Source organism: Rosa chinensis, chromosome 5, assembly GCF_002994745.2.
Source record: "Rosa chinensis cultivar Old Blush chromosome 5, RchiOBHm-V2, whole genome shotgun sequence".
In the NCBI taxonomy this organism is placed as follows: domain Eukaryota; kingdom Viridiplantae; phylum Streptophyta; class Magnoliopsida; order Rosales; family Rosaceae; genus Rosa; species Rosa chinensis.
Genome location: NC_037092.1, coordinates 81,684,606 through 81,711,038, shown reverse-complemented (window position 1 = coordinate 81,711,038; position 26,433 = coordinate 81,684,606). Strand labels below are relative to the sequence as shown.

Here is a 26,433-nt window from a genome sequence, read left to right as displayed (position 1 = left end):
CAAATGTAGCTGACACCAAGCTCCTGAACTTGGGGCCGAAAACTTTACGGAGATTGGGTTCTGTATACATTAAACTTCGGATATATATTGTTTTTGCTGAAAAAAGCGCGTGGCACTGTGTTTCTCCAGCAACCCAGGTTCGATCCTTGCAACTGACTTTTCATTTTTTTTTTTTTTTTGAGTTTTTTCCCAATGAATTATGTTAATAACTGATATATTGGGCCTACCTTTGCCAAGATCATGCCCAGACAGTTTGCGCAGCAAGCCTACTAGCCTAGCAATCAAACAAAAAGAGGAGGAAGAGATAGGAACGGTAAAGGAGGAGAGATGAGGGAAAAAGTAGCAATCTTTTGTTTTTTCCTTCTTAAAGGAATATGTATTCATGAAGAGGGATTTGCATAGAAAATTTCTCGACTGATATCACAAGGGTAATATAGATCACATAGCTAAATTTTCCTGAAAATATATGTATTGACAAAGCGACACAAGCAATAGGGTCCTTTTGGGCTGCTTAAGTTACAATATTCTTTGAGTGCTGCTGAGTGAAATCCATTGTTAAATCTTTTCCCTTTTGATTGTTATGACAACTAGAAAGTATGTCCAGCTAGCACTTTGCCTTAAGCCTTGACACCATTGCAATTGCAGGGGTGATTTAGCAGACGCTTCGATTAAGAGTTGTGTATAATTTCTTCTGGATCGATGTACCCTACAGGTTCTCACTTCCAATTGTATCCTCCATGTTTTTTATTTTCTTTGGAATCCTATGCAAAACTTGAGCACCAATTGTATCGTCCAAGTTTTTTTTTTTATTCTGCATTATAATCGAAGTAACGAACATAAAGAAAAAGAAAGATTCATTACTCTTTTCTTTTTCCTTTCTTTTTTCTTTTCTTTTTTGGAGAAAAAGAAAGATCACATTACTTGGATTTGAAATTTGCCTGCTATCCCCAACTTCAGATATCGGAAGTCACAAGCGTTTCTGAAGATTTCTCCAATTCATCGTCTGTGAGCATTTTGGTGGTTTCTTTTATGCAGTTGGGTATTTTGGTTTCATCACTGTTATTATTATTATTATTAATTTTTCTTGTTCATATTTAATCACATTCTTAGCCGGATGTGACAGATTGAGCTACATAGCATGGCAAGTTAAATTAAGTCATATTTTAGTCTGATATTAATTATCAATCAAGTCATATTTTTAATCTGATAATCAAGTCAATTTAATCAATTTGAGTAAAAGATCTTCCTTTTGTTTTAATGATTCCATTTCTACGTATTTCAAATTAGAAGGGATCAATACAACTACCTTCACCTGTCATTCCGTCAGCGTACTAAAATCTTAACAAGACATATTGGAATCTACAAGAAGAAGCAGCAGCATTTCTGAAGATTTCTTCATTCAAACTGTGAGTGCAATTGCCTTCTTTCGATGTTTTTCTTTTTGTCACATGTGCTGGACATAGATATGATTATCCTCTTGGCCGGATAATTCTACAGATTGATAGCTAGCATGGCAAGCACTCCAGTTGGCTCTAATGCACTTATTCTGGAAGTTCTTGACCGTAGTAACTATAAACATTGGAGATCGCGATTGAAAACATATTTGTTGGCTGAAGATCTTTGGGAGGCTGTCGAAGCAATCGTGAAACCTCCAAAACTTGAAGATGATCAAACTGATTATAAGGCCTGGACCAAAAAGAATGCCAAGGCTTTGTACGCAATCCAAAATACATGCGGAAGAGATCTGTTCTCTTTTATAAGTGAAATTGAGACGGCCAAAAGTGCCTGGGAGGCTTTGGAACAAGAGTGCAAAGTTGTACAAGGTATGCTATTCATCAATTACAACTTTTCATTTGTAATAATTTGTTATTAATTGGATTTCACTTCTCAAACTCAAATTATGTGCCGTTTTGCTTCTTGTACTCTTCTTCATCTTTTTAAACAATAAAAAATGGATAGAATTGTGGTAAACCTAGCCAGAAAAGAATTGGGGTGGGAGAAAAAAAATAAAAATTTATCAAGTTAACTATGTTATGGCAAATACTTGGCATGCAGGATATGATGAGAACAATACCAGTCACTTGATGTGCTATAAATCGTTCATTGAGTCTGTACTCATTGGTGATTGGGATAAGGCAAAGAAGTGTCTTGGAGGAGTTGATATGCGCAGTGTAGTAGTAAGGGCAGTAGATGGAGATGGAGAAATAGCTCTTCATGTAGCGGCCAGGAACGGGCATGCGCATATCGTGAAAGAGTTGGTGCATTTGATGACACAAGAAGATTTGAAAACGAAAACCACTTATGGTCACACAGCTCTTCACCTAGCAGCAGGGGAGGGGCATGTGCATGTTGCGAAAGAGTTACCGGTGCCATTGATGGGAGAAGTACAAGACAGTGATGGTGACACGGCTCTTCATATAGCAGTCCAGGAAGGGAAGATTGACATTGTTAAAGAGTTGGTGCAGTTGATGAGACAAGAAGACTTTAAAATAAAAAACGATGCTGGTTACACAGCTCTTCACCTGGCAGTCAATAAGGGGAATGTGCAAATGGTCAAAGAGTTCGTGAGAAAAGAAAAAGGTAATGAATCTCGCCCTTAGCAAGACTTTATCGATCATTTGCACAGTCTTCCGTTTATTTTTGTTTCTCCACTTATTACATTTATCATGATCTATGTCAACTAAGTGAATTACCCAAAAAAAAAAAAAAAAGATGCTGGCCGGATGAATGAAGTAACATAATTAAGGATAAAACAAAGCAATTAATTTTGAATTGTACGTGGGACTGCTAGCAATTATATTAGATCGAGTATATGACTAACTAATACAAATTTTATTCATTTGCAGGTGAGAATAATATTGGCGATGACGACTTTGAGCGTTATATACCGTTTATCACCTATGTGACAAATGGTGATTGGGATAAGACAAATGAGTGTCTTCAAGAACTAGATAATCCCTGTGGTGCTGTAACAGCAGTAGATCCAAGAGACTACTACCGAGATACTGCTCTTCACATAGCAGCCCTGCAAGGGCATTTGGACGTTACCAAAGGATTGGTGTTGTTGCTGAAAATGAGACGAGAAGATTTAGAATTGAAAACCGTTGAAGATTTCACGACTTTCGGTTCTGGTATAACTTTAGGGGTCAGTGAAGAATTCCTCATGGAAAGGGCCAAATACATGGTTGAACAGTATGAGAAAACACTTGGCAGCCATTTGGAGATACAAAACGCTATAGGTTTCACAGCTCTTCACCTAGCAGTACTGCACGGGTATGTGGATATTGTGAAAGAGTTGGTGCCATTAATGAGAAAAGAAGATTTAGAAATAAAAGACGTTGATGGAGACACAGCTCTTAACATTGCAATCAAACAAGAGCATGTGGATATTGCGAAGGAGTTAATGACATTGATGAGACCAGAGGCTTTGGAAGAAAAAGACGGTCAAGGGTTTACAACTTTAAGTGCGGCTATTCATTATTTCAAGGATGGAGACGTTTGCGAAATCGCTAAATACATGGCTGAAAAGAATGTTGAAGTATTTGGCATACCCGCGGCTCCCGATGATGACATTCCAGTTGTCAACGCTCTTGGTTGGAGTAAATGGAAATCGGCTCGCTATATGTATTCCATCACTCCACTTGAAGCTCTCGAGGGACCCAACGGAAGTTCACTTATTTGCTATTGTCTCAATTCTATCAAAACGATTGGTAAGACTGCTTACACTTTTTAAAAGTAAGACTTGAATGAATAGAATTTTAACCATCTGAAAAGTCTAGTTGCTTAATATATGATTAACTTTTTCACACACTTACGTATGTTTAAATTATTTCTAATTCTGTATATCTGTAAATTCATTTTAAACTAATTGTTAACTTTTTTTTTTTTCTCAATTCAAAGTTGGCAAAATATAAAATGCAATTAAATAATGAACAAAAAGATTGCAAGTGAACGCATTCACCTTTATTTATTTATGTCTTTTTTTATATTATTTATCTTATCTCTACTATTATAAAGGGAAGCTAAAATTTGGTGTCAAAGGTTTCACCAAATTTTAAAATACCTACAATATCCTTTGGAATAAAAGTACAAGCTCATAGTGAGATTATCTAAAAATGTTATTATAGTAAAAAATAAATAAATAAATAACATAACATAACATAAAATGGAGGAGCTGGATGAGAAGAAAACTCCAATGTTCTCATATTTTCAACAATAACATGTGCATCACACGTGTATGAGGCTAGTTATAATAAAGAGAACTCAATTTGTCAGTTAAATGACCGTGAAAATAAAACTACACCCTTAGACTATAAGTTATTTTGAATTACTTTTTAATAAACAAAATCATGTTTTAGTTTATTTCTCCCTAGGATCTCTCATTCTCCCTCCAACCCTTCACACCATGTTTTATACACATTATTTTTTTATTTTAATTTTCAAAATAAAAGGCACACACGAAATGCATGTTTTTCTTCTAGTATCAAATTAAGAAAGGGTATAATAAGATTTTCAAAATAAAAGGCACACATATAGTGCGTGTTTTCCTTTTAGTATCGTCTTCTTAGGTAGTTTGCTTAATCTATAGAATTATTAAGAGAGGTGGATTTGTTTCCCCACGTTGTCTTAAACTTCCCATAACATCATTTTCAATTAAAAAAAATTAATAAAATATGGATATAATAGTAATTAGAAAAGTAAATATATCAATAATAATTAAGACCCATATTTTTCTCCCACTTTCTCTGTACAATAATTAATTTTAAAAAACAAAAAAACAAAACACGACTTCTCAAAAATCATTCTAAAAAAAAAAAAAAGACACTTCCCCAACATCATTGCAACAATTAACTAAACGATTGAGTCATAGAGTGTGTGTATAGTGTCTAGTATATAGTACATGGAACACACTGTGTGTAGAGTTAAGAAGAGTAGGTGGAAAGAAAAAGATCACCATAATCAAATTTTGCTTAAGTTTTCGTTAGATAATATGACCTAATGGCTCTGACTCTCTCCCAAGAGAAATATCGTCGTCCCCTCTCTTCGGCGAGCGGCGGCGACAAACCTTCTCGCTTGCTTCTCTCTTCTTATGGCAGCGGCGATAAATCTCTTCGTCTTCCTCTATCTTCGGTTTGGGGAGGCGATTTAGCTGATGTTGGTGGGATTGGGATTGGAATCGTGATCGTTCAGATCTGGTTTGGTAGTCCTGTTGATAGTGATGATGGATCTGCTTTTGATCCATCGATTGATGGTGGTGGTAGCGACCGACGCGGTGGCCAGATTGATTCTGTTGGAGGTGGTAAGGCTTGGTGGCGGGGTTGTGTGCCTCCGAATGACGAACCTAGGCGAGCTAATCGTTTCGTTCTCTGCTCCATCTTCTCGTTGTATTCAGACGATGGTGGTGGTGCAGGGGGTTGCCTCTGGTTCATGACGGCGGAGTATCTAGTCTTCGATGGTGGAGGTGGTACTTTGTCTGGAGGCGGCGACGGTTTCTGGTTGGAATCTGATCCCCTTGGGGTTGTGACCCACGACGGTGGCGGCGGCAGCTTGCACGGCTGTGATGGAGTGCTTGAGGTGCCCTTAGCAATTTCGCCCTACTGGGCCAGTTGGGATGACGGCGACGGCAAAATTGTTAGGGAGGCTAGGGTTTCTCCTAAACTGACTTGCTGGGCTATAGGGTTTACCCAACTTGGGCCTTGGAGGTGGTTAATTTTGACAGGGTTTTGGGCCCATTTTGGGTCTCCTGATGCAGAGGATAATGTGGAAGGTGGTCTGCCACCTTCTACTGCTATTTTAATTTAATTTCTTTTTGGGTCGCAAAAATCAGTGCCTTAGTTGTTATTTATGCTTGGAGTGCTTCGAGGTTTCTTGTTTTTGTCAGAATAATGGTGCGTAGACTTCCTAAAAGGTGGGTGTACTCAGGATTTTTTGGGATTTTATTCTTCTAGAATAGGGTGTCATGAGGTTCTAAGGAACGATTGCTTTCTATCGACCCCATAGGGGTGTTTCGTTTTTGTACTGCTTACTAAATCTAATGAAAGGGCTGACCTATTTCTTTCAAAAAAAAAAAAGTAGGTGGAGAAAAACATGGGAGTTTGAGACATTTGGGTTTACTTTGTAGGGAGTAAAATTCACACTCCTCAATTTACAATCCCCACACTCCACGTTTCCTTTTATAGTATGTTAACATCGCATGTTTACTATCCACACTACAAAAGAACAAAACTTAAGATACTGAAAAATGAAATATAGAGTGTGGATTGTCAAATGGAGAGTGTAGATTTCACTTCTCTATTTTGTTACTTTTTATTTGACTTTATTGCTTTCTCTGAATAAATTGAAATGTATTTTAATATAAAAAGGGTATATATGTTAAGAAAGGTAGTTTTGGTTGACAAAAGATGTTCTCTTAAATGTAGTATAGATGATGATGATATATGATTATATGATATGATATATGCTAATTGTTGTGCAACTCTTCCGCTTTCACTCTACTTTAGATTTGGCATGGGATCTGCTTCAACGTTGCCCGAATTTGGCCTTCACTATCACTAGTTCGCCTGCTAAAACCACTCCTATGTTGAAATTGGCTCGTATGCGTTTTGCATTCTTAAGTGGAACACGACTCACACGTTGGCAAAGATGGCTTTATGATTGTGAGTACAAAACACTTTATTTTCTTTTGTCTTAATATTAAGTAATTAATATTCCTTTTATCATAATATTAAGTAATTAATATTCCTTTTATCATAATATTAAGTAATTAATACTCCTTTTATTAACAATCAAGAGTACATAATAATTACTCATTTATGAGTCGAACTCAAGACCTCTACTTACAAAGGAAAGAATAATGCTATTAGAGCAACTCCAACAGATTCCCTATATTTTGATTTTTCTCGTCTTTAGGGAAAAATAAGCCTCTTTTGCTCCAACAGATTCCCTATAACTATCTCTATTTTAGAGAAAGTGAGGAGAGAGAAAACCAAATTCCCTATATTTACAGCAAACTCCAAAATTTTAAAGAAGAATATGGAGATTTTATAGATTACTGTAAACTAGGGAATCTGTTAGAGTTGGAGAAGAAAAATAGGCTAAAGGTTTGACTTTTGCTTCTCTATAATACAAAAATTATAGGGAAACTGTTGGAGTTGCTCTTAGACCAGATGATATTGGGCCAAACAATCATTATCTTATATTAATTTGTCAAATAAAAAATATTTTCTGATCAAACAAAATTATATTTAAGATTCCTAGTAGTAGTAGATTTCCCAAGACACTAAAGAAAAAAAAATCATTAATTCATAATACAACAAGTGAGGAACGAGTTGAAACCCTAGCCTTCGAGTTTGGTGTAAATCGGTTGTGCCTGATCGTTTGAAACCAACGCCAGTTTAGGCCAGCCAAGCTTGATTCTCTAAGAGGAGGGGGGGTGTATTGTATTTGAATTTATACAAACTTTTTTAAATGTCAGATCTTTTGAAAAGTCCATAGACTCTTTAAAAAGTTGATAGATTGTTATTGATTTCTTAAAACCATTGATTTTAGCAACATACTTTTATTGATTCATGAAAATCTATATACTTTATTATGAATGACTTCTACAGATTTCCTAGCATATACAAAATATAAAAACAAAAAACAAAACCAATGCAACCCAAACACAAAACAAGATAATAACTCGTTGCCTCTTCAATGCTCAAGTATCTTCTAATAGAAATTGACTTAAATGAATGATTGTTACTCTGTCTAGCTAGTTTGTTCTCATTCCTAATCTCCCAACAACATAAAGATACGATATAGATCACTTGATGTTTATGGTTAATTATTCTCATCAATTTTTTTTTCGCCAATTAACATATATCATAATAATATTGGTCAATATTTTGATCCATAATCAATTGAAATTCAATTGTTCAATCTTTCTTTGAACCATAATATAAATTCAAATCGATGAAAATAATTAATAAGATAAAATTTAGTATGTCATAGCAACACTGTTCAAGGTTTTAGGGGTAGACCACAATATTTCGGTTTTAGGGTTTCATAAATCATTTTTATTGCTATTAGGGTTTGAAGTATCACAATTGAAAAACAAAGAAATAATCACGTTCAACAACTACAATGAACATGTTGGGTATCAAAAAAACGTTGATATCATAAAAGATTAGAGAAAAGACAAAAAATCAAGATGAAGGACCAACCTCTTGGCGAGTAGAAAGAAGAACTTTGATAGATTTATTTATTTATTTTTTTTTTTTTTTTGAAGAGGGAACTTTGACAGACTTTTTCAAATCTGTGGTCTGGAGACTGAAAAATTATTGGAGTTAGATATATATAGTTAACACTACAAAGTCCATGATTATCCATGATTTTCTAATTCCATAAGTATGAATGATATTTTGAATACCTCTGTACTTTTATTCATTTTTAAAAGTCCTAATTAAATACCCCTGGATTTTGGTGAAATTCATGAAATCTTCAAAAAGCCTAATTGAATACCTCAATACTTTCATGGACTTCTAAAAGTCTTTATTGAATACACCCAGACTTTTAAATTCCATAGATTTCTTTAAAAGTTCTACTAATTCCTTATACAATACACCTCCTAAGTGTCGCTCTCGGAGTGGAGAGAGGGGTTGAGGAAGCTGACCTTGATTTGTCAAGTTTGCGATCTTGGGTTGTGATCGTTGTCGATCAAGTGAGCAGTAGTGATCAGATTTCCTTGGAAAGAAGGTGTCGGCACGAGTCACTGGTTCCTGTGTAGAGAGAGTTTTAAGGTCGGTTTCTGATTATGATTCAATGGGGCTGTTAATCATAGTTGAGTTGTGTTTGTGAGTGGAGGAGATCGGTTTAATCTAGTGATTGGGTATCAGTGTTGTCGTTAGCTTATTGGTGCTCGGCTGCGTTCGAGTGGTGGTGGGGATGGCAGGCTAGGGTGGGCATCCTCGGGACTTGACGACGGTGCTGCGAGCATAGGAGGTTATGCAAGATGATAATCTTCTGAGTTAAGCTTGGGCATTAGGATTTGGGCCTGGGCCGTTTGGGTGCTTTGGGCCCATGAGAGTAGGTCTGGTTCTCCTACGAATTAGGCCAAGTGGGCAGGTGCGTTGACACCCTCATCCATTAATTAGTGCTTTGAGCTGGTCTGGCCTGAGAATTTGACCGACTTAGGCGGTATTGCGCATTTTATAGTCTCTAAAATTCCTTTTTAATTCAGATTATGATTCTGGTGGAATTTGTAATTATCTCGAGTTGGATTGGTGAAAGCAGCTGATGCGTGAGGACTTAACTCTTATTTTTGCTGGGAAGTAGCATTCGGTTTCGTACCACAATTAAATGCCCGCAGATGGAGGGCGAGTTGATGATTTTTCCCTAGAAGACACAAAGTTTGGTCTTTGTTTATAGGTTTGCTATAAAAAGCAAACTCAAATTTCCTTGTAATGAGTTGCAGTGCTTAGGTTGTTGCCGTGCCTGTTTATGCCTTTAAGTATTTGTAGTCTATGTTCTTTTAATTGGTCATCTAATGCAATGTAGCATTTGTTTCAAAAAAAAAAAAGTGAAAAAAAAAATATTCTCATAAGGAATAAAAATATTTATAAATCTGTAAATCCACCAAATTCAAAAACCTTTTGCCCATAAAAGTAGAGAACTACAAATTACAATATGAAGAGATGAGGTCTTCTTCAACAACAGCTACAAGTGGTAAGTCATAAATTCTCAAAACCTTTCTAAACATAGACCAATTTTATTATTAATTAAAAATTCACTACGCACTTAAAACTAGTTGACCAATTTTTTTTTTTTTGTAACTAATTAACTGAAGTTAATATAGTGAAACTTTGATAAATAAATGTTCGATAATAACAATTCTCATGTTCCAACTCAAGTCAGTGTACTGAAATAATAACCTCATTAAATGCATATAATAATAATTTTTATAGAAATTCTTAAGGACCCAGTGAATATATAAATATTAACAATTGATCAAATACATAAAAGAAATAGCATAAAAATATATAATACCTACTAAGAAATTTTTAACAACTTTTATTTTTTCAATTTAGCTATTTTTTAGGTAACTAATCTCAGATATCGAAAGCTGTCAGAAAACTCAGCAATGAGCACTTAACTTACCAAAATTAACAAAATTCAACCATAATGAAAGCACACTATGCAAGATTCGATGTACACATCTAGAAGTCATAGTCCACTAGATTTCAGGTCACCTGGACTTATAAATCTTAGTAAAATCTGGAGTATTACATAACCCACCCACCCCGCCCCCCTCCCGGCAAAAAAAAAAACAACAACAACAACCAAAACACAAGAGTCGGTGTTCTTAATTTGACGTACATTGTAAGAGAAGTGGATACACATTCTTCATTTCTTCTACAAGTTCCCAAATAACTTCTTCTATGATATGGTTCCACACACAAATATTAACTAGAAGAATATGTTTGGAGTGAAGTCCTTATTCGATTCTTTACAATCTAAAATACGAGCGGTTGTTTTTTCAAAATATATGTCATTTTTTAATAATGAATATTTTACAAACAGTGCATAAAGTTCTCGCCACTAATAATTAAGCTTCATTAGCAAATTAGATTAGTACTTGGACTAACAAACAGGACACACTTTGGTACATGCTGTCAATAAGACCCTTAATCTTATGCCTTTATTCATTTTTCAAAGGGTAGTTTAATATCTTCATACTCTCTCTCTCTCTCTCTCTCTCTCTCTCTCAAGATGGAGCTAAGAACTTCTTCAATTTCCTGGGATTCGTCTCTTAGCTCTCTCCTTAATTGCTGGTAGAGCGATGGAAACCAATTCCCCATCATCTTCTTCACCTCCATCGCCTAAATCTAGGGTTAGCGCTCTTCCAATTTTCCTAACCACTCGTTTACAAACCCATAATCCCAGTTCACTCCCCTCATCTTCTTCTTCCTCAATTTCACCCCACAGCTTCAACCTTCGACCACATTCCCAATCTTGATCAATTATACTCCAAACAAAGCAACAACGTTGTTCCCAAATTGGAGATAGCCTCCAAGTGGTTCCTCACCACCTTCTCCATCTAAGACATCGTATTCCACAGTAGTTACTGCACCAGCGATCGACTTTTCAGTTAGACCCAAAAAAGCTCCAGTGGCCACAAAGTTCTCATCTTTCTGCCTAACTATGTAGCTCGAACCCTAGATTATGACATTTTTCATGTCAAAGGAAGTATGGATCTTCTATCTCATTAGGGCTGTTTGACTCACCGGAATCTAACGTTGGTTAAGTTGATCTGGAACCCACAATTATGATAAGGAGGGGCGTAGTGAAATTTAGGCATGATGGGTATTATTCAGAATCATCAAAGAAGCTAGCTGTTTAAGACTGGACAGAGAGAAGTTTTAAATACCCCCTAATTACTTAATACACATTCCTTATTTTATACATTTACCATTTAATTTCTCATTATAATATTTTACTAAATACACAACCCAACATGTCATACCCCGACATGAGAAAGATCTCTCATCAAAATATGAGGTGGGAACATTGGCATGCTCTATAGTTATGTCTTGGCCATTTACTTGGTTGCCACAATATTAGAAATAAAGGTTAAATGACTGCACTTTATGTAACTTAAATCTAAAGGATGTATTACCACAAATTTTTTATAGAATAGTGTAGAGTTTTGTAACGCCCCAAACTGCACCTCACCAGCTTGAGTACGTTACAGTGGCTCGAGTTTCTAAAACATAAACCTAAAATACGATTTACATTCTAGAAATTCGCTAGGCAAATTTGTTTAAAATAATTTTTTCATAAAAATACACAACGGAAGCTTTTAAATTCTTTCGAAGTGAAAACCCTTTCTAAAAGTTTAAATTCGAATGTTCGTCCAGGAATTTGACATTTCAAACGGTCGAGATATAAAGGATTAAGCATGCAACAAAAAAATTTCAACAAGTTACGAAAATACAACTTTTAGAATCAAGAATAAGTTTCGAAACTGGGAACCTAGTTTACATAAAGATACATTATCGAAATCCGCACACTCAGCTCTGTCCCCTCCAATCCGGTTACCAGTGCTCAATACTTGCATGCCTGCTATTGTAGGGGTGAGCTTTCGTCCTCGCTGCTCAATAGGGGCTTCATCCGACTAAGTTTGAAAATTGACAATTGAGCTGCCCAGTATGAAAATATGCTTAAACCAAATATTTCAAAGAACAACAAACTTAAAATACTTTTTGGACTCAAAATCTAATGCACGAAACTCAAATGAATATAAAATACTGGATGATTAATGTTGCATACCAGCTACACAGCCTTACCTCAAATAAACTCATAACCAGGTAAGCGTAGAGAGAATGTATCCACTCACGTCATATCACCTAAAAATAGTGCCACACCTAAGAGGATGTTAGACACTGTTCCATCCATATGGCCCCTCCAGAGGTTTAGGAGATCAAAACCCAAGGAAGTTGCTATGCTCCTCTCACTCTCAGGCCATCAATTACCAAACAATGCAACTCAAATATGCATTAACGTTTATTGAAACACAGAAAAATAGCTAACCGAGTGAGTCCTGAGTCTCCTCCCTGGATTCCGATGCTTTAACCTTTAATGTTGTCCAAGATTTCCGAACCTTCCGTTCCTCGCGTAACTAGAATCCTAATTTCCGATATAATTAATGTTAGTAATTTATCGAGCAATATTTGGAGTCTCAAGGATCAACAAATCGTCAAACGGAGTTTTAGTGGTTTGATCAGGAGTTGACCGATTTGACCAATCACAACCAACTTCTCATGGAGTCCCGATTATTGGACACTGTTCGTGAACTTGGAATATAAATCAATGCATGCCTTTAACGCATCTTTTCTAATTTCCTTAGTAATCATTTCGCACAGCAATTCCATGTCGAATTACTATGGACACCAAATGTAATGTAAACCATTTCTTAACCATTTTCTTGATAGTAACAAAACTTTGTCCACGTTAATTAGGTGCACGTAAAATACTAAGGGCACCCAATACAATCATTACTATATTTCCTTTCTCACCCACACGTCACTTCTTAGTTCTAAACTAATCAACACCATTATAGAGACCATAACAGAACATGGAATTGCCAACTTGACTACCTTTCTTACGTTCATCCAAAGCATGTCCAGTCTAATGCACAAGCTAGGGCTGGATTCGGTACTAAATCGAGGCATTTTCTCGTCTACCGTTGCCGAACCGATCTCCGTCAGTTGCCAAATTTTGAAACCGTTACCGTCCGATACAATCGGTATACCGAGTAGTCGGTAACCGAGATCTCGGTTTGCTATTGGTTGGTATTTGGTAACCGCATGAAAACCCAGAGAAGAAATCTGCAGGAGAAGACAAGGATGATCTGATAATGCTACTTGGAGAGAGAATCAATTTCTGGAAAACAAACGAGACAAAATTGGGATGCCAATCTAAAATTGGAGTTGGGTACCATATATTTTAGACTGATTAGAGGATGAAGATCAAGGAATAGATAGATTAGAGAAAAACCTGATTGATTATATATATTTCAGTTGCAGACAACCCATTGCTGTTTTGATTATATTCCAGTCGCAGACAACCAATTGTTGTGTTAATGAGATTATTGATAAGGATTTGATTATGTTGCTGGTGACATGATGATGATGATGATGATGATGATGGTGAAGGAGAAAAATAAGAGACGGAAGAAATAGAAGAAAGAAGAGGATGAAAGACAGGAAGAAAGCGATGAGAATGAAAGAGATGACTACGAATCTAATGAATCCCCTCTGTTTGCTTTGGTTTATTTATATTGTATATGAACTTATAAATATAAAGTTTGTACATACTATATCGAAAGGAGCTCGTGGTCCAGTGGTGAAGAGTTGAGTTGTTTTGTTAGAGGTCAGAGGTTCGAATCTCGGGGTTGTGGACGTGAGGTCCTCATGGGATTATTGGTATGTTGGAGTTAAAGATATAATAAATATAATATATATACATATATTACTAGGGACAGCTCGTGCTTCAGTGGTTGGGAGCGGAACTTTTGTGCAGGAGGTTAGGGTTTCAAACCTTGACTCTTGCTATGTTTTGGGATTTATTCGGTAATACATACACATATGGTCGGTACGGTATACCGACGATATGCAGATGCTCGTACTGTAGCCGAGCCAAAGGCAGCCATACGGTACGGCTCAGCCGAGCCGAAAGTCCGTAGGCAGAGTTTTCGGCCAGTTCAAAATTCGGCCGGTTCGGTTGCTTCGGCCCAAAATGCCAGCCCTAGCACAAGCAGATGTAATCATGAAATCCACACAGTCCATGATGCAAAAAACCCAATTTGGGAAAACTAACCCAGAACCTCAAGTTTAGTTCCATAATTACCTCTGCTGAAATTGGCAGCGTGCCTGAAACCCACACGATAGTAGAGCTCTTGAGTTTGCAACTTCCTCTGCTGCTGCTCGAACCAAAGAGTAATACCTTTGTGACGAAGAACACGGAAAATAACCCATTCTGCAACTTGAAGCTCCCAATTTAAATCAGCAAGGCAGTCTAAGCTTGACTAGACACCAGCTCGTACATGAGAATGTCAGCGATGCATCAAAAAAGCTAGTAAAGCAGTCGGCGACAGCAACCACGACGGAGCTGAAATCAACGTAGAAACCATATCAATCAAAATCGATCGAATTGAAAAAATAATTACACTAGGGTGTAGAGGACGACGAGAGGAGTAAGATTCATATCACATGCATCCCAATTGGTGGCTGGAGTCGCCGGAATTTGCAGAAGACTTGCAAGGAAATTTTCAAGCTTGTCGCCGTCGATTTGTTCTCCACAGTGGAAAAATTGGTCAAGCCCTGACCGGTGACATATCGGCGACATCCAGGGGAACAAACGGATGCCGGTGCACCGTCGATAGGTGGCCGGAAGGTGGAGCACCGCTCGGATCCTCTTCCCTAGTTTCCGGGTCGCGCTCGTGGGTCAGAAGCCCCAAAGCTTCTACCGTGGTCACTGAAGTTTGACCCGATCCCAGTCCTCCTTTAGATCATTTTTAACGGCTACGATCAAGTGAGGGTGAATGAACGGCCAAGATCGCAAAGATCTCAATTTCCCTTTTTAAACTAATATTTCATAAGAGTGTTTTTTTTTTTTGAAATAAGGGCTATGCGGCTGCCCTCAGGCCTTTACTAATGAAACGGATGAATACATAGGGGGGACATGATGTCTAAACCCCTCATTACAATACATATCAAGAGAAACTCCGGAATAATACCAGCAGTCTCTACAATTACAATGTATTCAAACATGCACTTGATAGCAAAGAGTGTCATACTGACTACTCCATTTGCTTTACAATGATAGTGGCACATCGGAAAGATAAAGCAGTGCCATAGTATCAATAGATAAGTAGCTTTCCCAACATGCTGTCAATCGGAAAGAATACTGAAGACACGTCGTTTCATCCTGCCACCAGGAGGTTGCAAACAATGCATGATTCCTCGCTTTGCTTGGACAGACAAGGCATACTGAGTATGCAGACATGGACAAAGCCCACATGTCCTTACCAAGAGTTGGTAGGGATTTATTGTAGAAAAACTACACCTTAACCGAAAACCTAAAAGGAAAACTAAATAATACCTACTATAAGCCCACCAGCAGAGGCCCAGGGACTGAAGACTAGCCCACAATTTCGGATAGGCCCACAGCATTAGAGAAGCCCACCAACCATGCCAGGCCCATGGCCCATGTTCTGTTCGAAATTGAGGCAAAGCATCCAAGGATCCTTAACTCCGTCGAATCTATGCAAGAACCAGAGGCCGGACCACACCACAGTTGTTCTGTACTACCGCCGACAGCCGGCCAAGTATCGTCGTAAAATAACTCGAATAAGGCAGCATGTGCGACAACTGCCGCCGGATTTCAAAAATCCTCAAAGTAGGAGAGCAGCCTGATCCGGAAACCATCCTCGACTGAGCAATTCGCTCTCCCCCAGCCTTTAAAGACCGCGGGCAGAGGCGGATTTCTTGGCCCAAGTCGGCGGTGGTTACAGGCTAGTCGTCGATCGCTATAGTTGCAGTCTGATGCAGATTCAAACCACTATTGTAGGCTGGTCGTCGACCCGTCCCCCGCTTCGGACCTTCACTTGCGGATTGAGACACCTTATCTACCAGTCCGACGATGACATCCCAAAGACGTGCTGCCGGACGGAACATTGGAACACGATGGTTCTTCGCTTCTTGGAAACTGTTTTTTGTCTTCTCCGAATAACACGGAGTACTTCGAGAGATATGTTACATAAGAGTGTTTCTTTTGGGACCTTTAAATCTGCTCACTTGACCTCACTTTATTATGAATTATTAAATGATATATATAACCTTCTATAAATTGACTATTAAGGAGAATAATTATACCAAAAATATTATATTTATTTTTTCTAAACTTTCTAATTCAATAATAGTAGATTGCATTCTTTATTAGTTTCCTTATCTATTTCCAATTTCACTACATACTCAATAAAGCATTTATATATATTTAATAAGAATTAAGACTATGATGTATCATCAGACATGTTGAACGGATATTGATGAAGGAGAACAAAAGAAATCTTATTATTTTTTGAAATAGAAGTTGAATTCATTAGATCAACAGCAAATAGGCTGAAGTCTACCAAAACTTACATAAGAAATCCGGCAAGAAAATCTGGAGTAACCTACCTAAGCTAAAGCAAACCTTTAAAGATCACTGGGTCACTCACATTTAAGTGAGCCTATACAAGAATGAAAAAACCCTCACCTCCTACAGAAAGAAATCATTCAACTAGCCCTCATTTGCCAATCACGCAATTGTGGTACAAGCAAGAGACTAGAAAAGTCATAAAAGACTCATAGAAGTTAATCCAATCTCACACAGGCTCAAACCCTAATACATTAGGGCCCCAATTGCCTTGACCGGAGCCCAAGTCCAGTCTTGTCTAGCAGAAATAAAATCAAACAGGCCCATCAGCCCAAGATTGAGCCCAGGCCCCTGCCCTATCAGCCCAAGATTGATCCCAGGCCCAACCCCAAGCAGACAGAGGAGGAGCCTCTCTTTACCGCTGCTCATTATGACCTAACTCTAAGTCTATACATTAGAGAAATTTTAAATACACACCCCAAACTACTTAATACACATACATATTATTTTATATTTCAAATCAGATTTTATAGATAGATTAAATGACCAAAATAGACATCCATGTATTAGTAGAATAATAATAATAATAATAATAATAATGTATTAGTAGAATAATAATAATCATATCTTCATTTTATTATTCTATAATTATAAACACAATGAACTTCTATAAATGACATCCTCATTTAAAACAAGAATAAAGTTAGAAACCATCTAATTTAAATTTTCCTTAAATAAATTGTAATTAAATTGGGTGAGAGACCACATAATTTAGAATTTCAAAATCAATGGAATTAAGTGTTATTAAAACATATCGCTTTACTCCCACTTTTTAGTTCATTTTTTTTCCTAAAAGTTATGATTAGTTAATTTATTATCAAATATAAAATATCATAGGTATAAAACTTTGTAATTGTTAATTTGTTTGACCATCCAATGAAAACTTCGTAGTTTTGTCATTGTGGAGAAACTACTGATACAGTTTTGATTGAATGTTCGACTCAAAATTTTATACTTGATCAATAGAATGTTTCCGTGTTTGGTAAATGAGAACTCAAATAACCTATTTCTAAGCATCTATTTGAAGGGAACAATAATGAATCCTTATGGATTTCCCAACAACTAACATGAGCAATTAATATGGTCAATTATATATACTAATCAAATTAAATAGTAGCCTTAATGTGATTAAATAATAGTTCATGGTTTTTTAGTTTAAGGATATTTAAGGTAATTTGGGTTGTGTATTTAGTAAAATATTAGAACGAGAAACTTAATAGTAAAAAAAAATAAAATAAAAAAACACTTGCAATAAAAAAAACTCCAAAACTTTTGAAATAATTAATCATGAGGTATAAAAAATAGAGAAAAATAAATAAATAATTAAGAAAACATGATTACTCCTCATTTTCTTTTGCATAGCTAAAAGAGAAAAGAAAAAATTTTAAAAAAAACACAAAATAGTTCATGTTAAAATATTTTCTTATTATTAGAAATTAATTTTTGAAACTCAATACCTTGTGTTTGATTTTTTTTCTTTCTATTGGATAAGAGATTTATGTTGTTTGATTAAGGAATGGAGATGTAATTAAGATCTATAGAGTTATTAAATTATTGAAATGACCAAATTTTTTAAGATAATAGTTTGTTTCCAAATTATATGAGTGAGGTTATTTGAGGAACTTGAGTGAGGTTTAGTGAGTAAATTTAGTATTTGAAAATTTGATAGTAGATGTAAAAAACATAAGAGATCAAGTGAGTAAATTTGGATGTTCCAATAGAAAATTTTATTTCATAAACTTCAGAAACTGGTAAAAATTAGTTTAGGTATCTGAAAAATTCCCTGAAAATTCCCCCAAACTCGTCATGTCGCGTACTTTATTATTGGATCTAATTAACATGAAGAATTCGCTTTATGGATATTTTCAAAAATTATTCTTAAGCGTTATAGTAATTATTGAAACCAATAACTCAATCTCGACTAATTTCACTTCCATTTCTTAAATATTTTCCGGAGCTCACAAGTTTTAACTCAAAAGGTCTCAATGCAATATAGAGTAAACCACTTACCTATAAGTTATAGTTTCTTGTCACTTTTTAAATTTTCCTAATCCTCATTAGCTTCGATTCTTTTAGTCAGTTTTTGATTTTTTATTTTTTTTGTTAAAATCACTTTCTTTGCCACATTAGTCAGCCTTTTCTTTCTTTGAGTGGCTCCATCAGTGTGTCAGTATGGACTTTCAGTGTGAAGTCTAGTATGGGATACTTTGGGCATATCATCATCTTGGTGTTTGCTTATAAGTCTTTCCACAACTCATTGTAATTGATTCATGTTCAATGAAGTTCTTATTTGATCAAAAAAAAGAAAAGAAAAAAGAAATGTTTAAATTTAGGGCTGAAATTTGTATATATTTGACAGGTGCTACATAATTACTTATGGTTACATACTTACAATTATGATTACTTGGTCACCCAAATATTGAAGCTTAAGATTAAAAGAATGAAGCTTAAGATTAAAAGAATGTAGTTTGTGTATATTTTAATCTCAATTCATAATATTTAAAATAGAAGTACGTGGATTATCCACAAATTGATACAATTATCAAGTGTATTTGTAATGTTGATTCTTTGAAATATACAGTACATCAAACATTCTTATTTCAAATTAATGATTCAATTTAATTTCACTGCACATCTATATTCTTTTTTTATTTATTTTTTTATGCAATAGGTATATACATACGAGAAGTTGATCATGTTAACCTTCATGATATATCTATAAATGTTACCGAATCAAATGAAGATCATAGCAATAAAAGGGATTTCATTTCCTCAGGTACGTTGTACATATACATAAGATCATAATACATACTGATGAGAGATCTTCAATCTGCACCATAATTTTCTCTGCAGCACCAAGATCTCTTATCTTGTTCTACCATCTATATATCCCTTCAAAATCGTAAACAAAGATATATATATATATATAATATTTGTTTGTTTTGATAAATTAAAATTGGTTTATGCAAGTAATTCGTTAATGAAGTAAATCAAGTTTAATATTTTCCATATTCTGTCTTAAATTATATGTTTTTATGCCACATACGAGCACACTCATTCATAATTATAATTGACATATTACTTTTAAGAGCTTGCTCCGACATATCTGAATTTGCAATGCAGTTATGAGTTTATATAGAAGATTTGCTAAGAGCCTCTATATAATTTGCGGTATGCTACATCCACATTCCTTATTTTAATTTTTAATCTACTTTTTAATGTAATTTTTTTTAAAGAAAATAACAAAGTTTAAATTTGTTTTCAATTTCGACCTAGGAATCCATCATATATATGAAATGAAATCGACACATAAGTGGATCTTTCAATTTCTACACTGTATGGATGAAGCGACAAGAAGAATTAATATTCTCACACCGGAGCAACTTGACATGGTGCAAAAATCAATCTTCAAAGCTATAGAACAAGGGCATTATGAGTTTGTTACTCAACTGTGTGTAGCAAATCCAAAACTAATCTTGGACACTCATGATGAAAAGGGGAGGAACATATTTCATTTTGCCATCGAAAATCGTCAAAAAGAGGTTTATAGTCTTATATATGAGCTTGAAGAAGAAAAGCGAAATGACATTGCAACTCATCTAGTGAACTCTGACAATAGTATGCTACATTTTGCCGCCAATTTATTCTCGGTTTCATATTTTGATCATATTCAAGATGCAAGTTTGCAAATACAAAGAGAACTACAATGGTTTAAGGTAAGAATTCCTCATTAAACGCGCAGACATATTTACATTATTACTTTTCAAATTAAACTTTTAATTAAGTAATGTTCCATCAAACCTAGAAAAACAATGTTTCATCAGTCATTTCATAAAGAGAAATTTTAAATACATACTCCTAATTACTTAATACACATCCCTATTATTTTATATTTCAAATTAGATTTTGTAGGTAGGTTAAATGACCAAAACAGACATCCATGCATTAGAAGAATAAGAAAAATAGTCATATTTTCCTTATATTATTCTATTTATGTATAAATAGTTAGATAAACACAACAAATTTCTATACATGGCCTCCCAATTTAATATAAGAATAAAGTTAGAAACTATGTCTTTTAAAAAAAAAAAGTTAGAAACTATCTAACTTAATTTTTTTCTTAAATAAATTGTAATTAAATGAGGTTTGAAACCATAATATTTAGAATTTCAAAATCAATGGCATTAAATATTTTTAAAACATATCGCTTTACTCCCATTTTTTTAGTTAATTTCCTTTTTTATTCTAAGAGTTATGATTAATCAATTTATTTTCTAATCTAAAACATCACATGTGAAAAAATTTTGTAATTGTTAATTTGTTTGGCCCCTCTAATGACAACTTTTGAGTTCCGCCATGATGGAGAAACTATTGGTATAGTTTTGGTTGAATGTTCAACTCATAATTTTATACTTGATTAACATGGTGTTTGGTGGATGAGAGCTCAATTAATACAAAACCTATTTATATGCATCTATTTAAAGGAAACAATAATAAATCTTTATGGATTTCGCAACAACTAACACAAGTAATCAATATGGTCATTTACAAAACGTCAATATACTAATCATATTAAATAGTAACCTTAATATAGTCAAAAAGTAGGATATTTCATGATTTTTGAGATTAAGGGTATTTTAGATACTTTGGGTTGTGTATTTAGTAAAATATTAAAATGAGAAATTAAATGGGTGGTGTATTAAGTATGGAGTGTGTATTAAGTAATTAGGGGTGTGTATTTAAAACTTCTCTTTCATAAAAAATAAAAAATATAAATAAAAAACCATATGCCTAACACATGAATGTGACAAAGACAAAAATATGCAGCCAAATCAAGTGTGAGAATTAATTTGCTCTGCAAGGAATATTTTTTGAGTGGAAGAGAACATAAATAATACTAGCCTTTTTCATATATGCTCTTCATGTGTAATAATTTTTTATTTTTAAGAAAATATAAAAATTAATAAATAAAACAGTTATTGTAGAGAGAAATCGGTGGAAGAGAAAAGCGGGGTTTGTGGGATCATTTATTTAATTTTCTTAACAAAAAATTATTTTATAATTGTCATATTTATCCTTATAATTTAATTATTATCAAAGTTTTTTTAATTTTTCAGAGTTAAATTTGTCAACATTTTTAGTTTTAATCTCTTCTATTAATAATAGTATAAATAAAAATATAAAATTACAAGAAATATAGCATGATTGGATGCATACAAGTGAAAATTAGCCTAGGCCCCGGCAGTCGTCGTCGGTGTAGAGAGCTCGCACAACCTAGGGTTTCTCTGGGGAGAATATACTTTTCTTTTCTTAAGATTGTCCTTATGACAACTATATGAATCAAAATCTGAAACCGATCAAGACCCGACCCAGTTCAAATAAGCAAATATAGGCCACTTGGATCCCAATTTGTGGTTATATGTTTAAGTTTCTATTTAATCTAATGCAGGAGGTGGAGAGATGTGTACCTCTTGCAATGCGTGAATATCGAAATCCTTCAAACAATTTGACAGCACATGAATTATTTACCAAGAATCACAAGAGATTGATAGAGGATGCAAAAAATACAATGAAAGAAACAGCAAATTCTTGTACAGTTATAGGTGCTCTCATTGTTACAATCACGTTCGCTGCAGCTTTCACACTTCCCGGTGGAAATAATGATAATACAGGCCTTCCCTTATTAGAAAATAACAGCTTGTTCAAGGTTTTTATAGTTTCAGATACTATATCACTTTTTTCTTCCACAACTTCAGTGATTACATTTTTGGGAATACTTACCTCACGTTATGCGGAACAAGATTTTCTCAAATATTTGCCCACAATGATGAGAATCAGCGTATTCACCCTTTTTTTCTCTATCGCCACGATGATGATTGCATTTTCTTGTGCGCTTGTCATTATGCTTGAGGGAGAAGCATGGATTGCTATACCAAGTATTTTGTTTGCTAGTGTTCCACTGATATCATTCGTATGGTGGTTGTTTCCTCTCTTCGTAGATATTTTCAAGTCTGCACATGGACCTGGAATATTTGACCAAAGAAAACGTAACAAAATCATGATTTAAAAATCTGATATTATCTATGATATGAGTCTTTTTTTTATATTTTCATTCAACATTGTAATTGTAATGACTTGAATTTTCATTATTAATTTCTTGAGATTAATAAAGGACCGGTTTTTACAATTTTTTTTTTTTTTGAAAGAGAGGACGTCATATTTCATCGAGAGATACTAATTGTTACAAAAGAAATTACCAAGTTCTGGAGGGACATGCCCATTCCAAAAAACATGCAATCCTGAAGCCAAAGCATACTTAGCTGTAGGAATTGGACTTACATTAATCACATTATGATTTAAACAATTGTATATGGTTACTGTTAAATGAAATAGCCGAGATTGTATAGCTAATTCTACCTCTGCAATGATAAGGAAATTGTATATGTATTCCATATTGTATTGAGGAAATGTATATTGATACATGATTTATATGTAGAGGACATAATTGATTTAGGGAAACTGTTATGGGAAGTTCCTCATATCATCCTCTATATATAGGTTCAGGTCCCTGCACTCTCTACAAGAAAGCCTTTCGATCTCAACCCCATATACAGAGAAATTGGAACTAGAGCAGTTGCAGAAGACCGGACCAATTCATCATGGCACACAACTTGTTCACATCTTCAGGTATGTCTTTTGTTTTCTAATTATTCCGGTATGCCTTTAGTAAATGTGTTTATATATATTTGATTGTCTTTAGTTGAGTAATTCTCAGTTTGAGACTACATGTGGTATCAGAGCCACGATCACAATTGTATAAACCACTTCAGAAATCATGCATGCTAGAAACGTTTTATTAATTAAAAAAAATTAATTAAACGAGCTACAGATTATATCGAGCAAGTAGGCCGAAGGCCTGCCTCCAGTTTCTGATCCAATATAACTTAAGACCCATACTCGGCCCATTAGATATATTCACAATATTAGGATGTTTTGACTGTTGTCTCGTAACGGGTATTTTCTGTTCCTTGACGGATATGCGTCTTCAGTTCATCGTAGTCCCAATTTGGGGTTTTTTTATTCCGGGTGTAAGAAGCAATTTTTCTTTTTGTTTTGGGGTCAAAAAGGCTCGCTAAAGGGGCTGCATAGAAGAATTGCTTCCGCCTTGTGTTTCTATGCAGTCAGTATTGAAGTTTTGCAAGAGTAAATTTTCAAAACTTCTTAATGAACAGATATTGTTGATAATTCTGTATCTGAGTTGCACAATTAGATAGCTTTCGTCCTTTAGTATATTATGAAACTTATTTTATAATTGTGATGGATGTTGTCTACATGTGTGAATAAATATCTCGTTGCAAAATTGTTGGCCTATTGTTACTTTTACTATCAAACAACAAGTTACAGAACTTCTCCCTATGAATCTTGTTGTTTAAAAGAATTAAAGCTAGTTGAGTGTTATATATATATATATATATATATATATATATATATATATATATATACAGGCCTTCTCCACTACGGACGTCCGCAGTTTTTCATTGGTGCGGATTTCCAGTTTTGACCCACTTTCCGATCATATTTTCAGATCTTAACCGTTCAGTTTTTAGGTCCTAATGTATAGATCACCCCTGCAAAATTTCAGCCAAATTGGTGATCGTTAAGGCATCCAAAACTGCAATTTACAACAATGTACACGAACGGTTCCGGTTCGGCAGATTCGGTCCGTTCGTGTAAATTGCAGTTTTGGATGCCTTAACGATCACCAATTTGGCTGAAATTTTGTAGAGATGATCTATACATTAGGACCTAAAAACTGAACGGCTAAGATGTGAAAATGTGATCAGAAAGTGGGGAAAAAATGGAAATCCGCACCTTTTTTCTTAGGTGCGGATATCCGCACCTGAGAATGATTCTATATATATATACAATGATTCTCGGTTACGGACGTCCGTAACTTTCAAAATCTGCGGATTTCCAACGTTAGCCTGTGGATGTACTTAAATGAAGCTCCACGGCCATGATTAAAGCAGCAAAATAATGGCTAATTGATTCGACCCGGATTTAATATAAAACCCACCTGCAAAGGTTTGAGTTGAATCTCGATGGTTCTCAAGTTGTCTTCTTTAGAACAAAGAATAGCACAACTTCGTCCGTTTCTTCAGTCCTTCAAGCCCACCTCAACTCCCCAACTCCCGACCTGAATTCAGTTACTTCAAGGTTGCTGCGTACTGGAGAGCTTCACTCCTTCAATCCTTCAAGACCACCTCGAGTCCAAATCCAGGCGACCAGCCAACCACGATCGTCGAGCAAGGCAGCAAGGGGCTGCATTCCTTTCTCTTCTTCTCAGAGTCTCAGAGATTGAAGGCTCCTTCTCTTCTACTGCTCTTCTTCTTTGGGGCAATCGATTGACTGTAGTGTAAGATTCAATTTTGTTGTATTTATTCAATTCAATTTGGGGAAATTTTTAGGGTTAAGAATTGATGTTGATTTCAATTTCGTGGGTGTTGATTTAGGCTTTGCTGACTTGCTCTGGAACACTGGAAGTCTGAAACGTGCTCTCTTGCTTACAATTTATTGTGGGTTTCTTCTCTTTCTTCCAATTCGATGTGAGGAACTGACTCAACTGAGGGCTGAGCCACTGGGGAACAATGGTTTCGAATTTATTGGTATGGTTTTAGTTTAATTTTCTTATTGGTATGGCTTTTAGTTTGATTTGTTATCAAGTTTTGCAATTGATGATAGTTGGAAATTGTGTGATGCAATAATTCAACACTCTGACATGTTAATTTAACGTGCTCTGTTTCTAGATTTTGTGGGTAATGTTCTCTTGCCATCGAAGTTGACAAGTTGTTAACTTGGCATCAGTTCGAGCAATGGCTCTTCATCCATGTTTAAAATTGAGAAACTTTTCATATTTCTCTCTCTTTGTGTACCTATTAGATTGTTGTTGGGATTCTGCCAATAGGATGGATTCAATATGGTTTGAGAAGATAGGATAGTCATAGGGTTTAGGAGAATAGAGACTAGACTGGTACTTTTGGACAACAATCTAATACTTTCGGTTCTTTTCTGATCGCATTAGACTGCTGTTCAGATTCTGCTAACTGTTTAGGAAGAAATATAAAGTACTCACTCCCAATTTGGCCAAGTTGAGTGTTTATCAAGGCTGCAAATACTTATGGGATTTAGAAGTTTATTAGTAGCTTGAGTTTTGGGATTCAATAGTTCAACATAAAGTGATAAAACATCACCTTCCATATATCTTCCTTTATGTATGTTTCTGTGCCTGAGCTAAATCAATTTGTCTTATATTAATTGAAGGTACAAATGCTAATACTTGTTACATCTATGCAGATTATAGCCTAGTGAACGATGACCAAGCATCACCCTGATTTGATCATGTGCAGGAAGCAACTAGGGATTGTCATTGGGCCGCTCAGCCAGAAGTGTGATGGGTCGTTGTGTTATATGTGGAGGAGTTGGGATTTTTTATGCTTACTATTGCTCATTCGTAGTTTTTGTGGAAAGAACTATTATGTATGTTAGATAAATCAGAACAATTGTGGAAAGAACAAATATGTATTATGTATGTTAGCAATTCAAATCCACGATCTTCACCTGCTTTTCCTCTTGCACAGTTTCCAGCAATTAGTGATAAGGTGGTCATCTTGGTACACAAGCTACCTTCTAATCAAT

At 35.2% G+C, this 26,433-nt stretch overlaps 1 protein-coding gene across 1 annotated transcript; it reads left to right on the top strand.

Moving 5' to 3' along the window:
* On the top strand, positions 1 to 26,188 carry LOC112164228. Its single transcript, XM_040505469.1, has 14 exons — positions 1 to 137; positions 249 to 428; positions 646 to 712; positions 958 to 1,034; positions 1,288 to 1,406; positions 1,498 to 1,823; positions 2,056 to 2,580; positions 2,847 to 3,710; positions 6,501 to 6,656; positions 19,409 to 19,513; positions 19,861 to 19,908; positions 20,014 to 20,453; positions 23,296 to 23,424; positions 26,092 to 26,188. The coding sequence occupies exons 6-14, from the start codon at positions 1,511 to 1,513 to the stop codon at positions 26,101 to 26,103; spliced, it is 2,592 nt and encodes an 863-aa protein (XP_040361403.1). The 5' UTR covers positions 1 to 137; positions 249 to 428; positions 646 to 712; positions 958 to 1,034; positions 1,288 to 1,406; positions 1,498 to 1,510; the 3' UTR covers positions 26,104 to 26,188.
* The last annotated feature ends 245 nt before the right edge of the window (positions 26,189 to 26,433 follow it).

What these genes read in the sequence shown, in the direction of transcription:
- LOC112164228 (XM_040505469.1), top strand. Translation starts at nt 1,511, where the DNA reads ATGGCAAGCACTCCAGTTGGCTCTAATGCACTTATTCTGGAAGTTCTT. An exon ending in CAATTCTATCAAAACGATTG is followed by an intron (nt 3,711 to 6,500) that starts GTAAGACTGCTT and finishes ACTCTACTTTAG; the next exon opens with ATTTGGCATGGGATCTGCTT. An exon ending in GAGCCTCTATATAATTTGCG is followed by an intron (nt 19,909 to 20,013) that starts GTATGCTACATC and finishes ATTTCGACCTAG; the next exon opens with GAATCCATCATATATATGAA.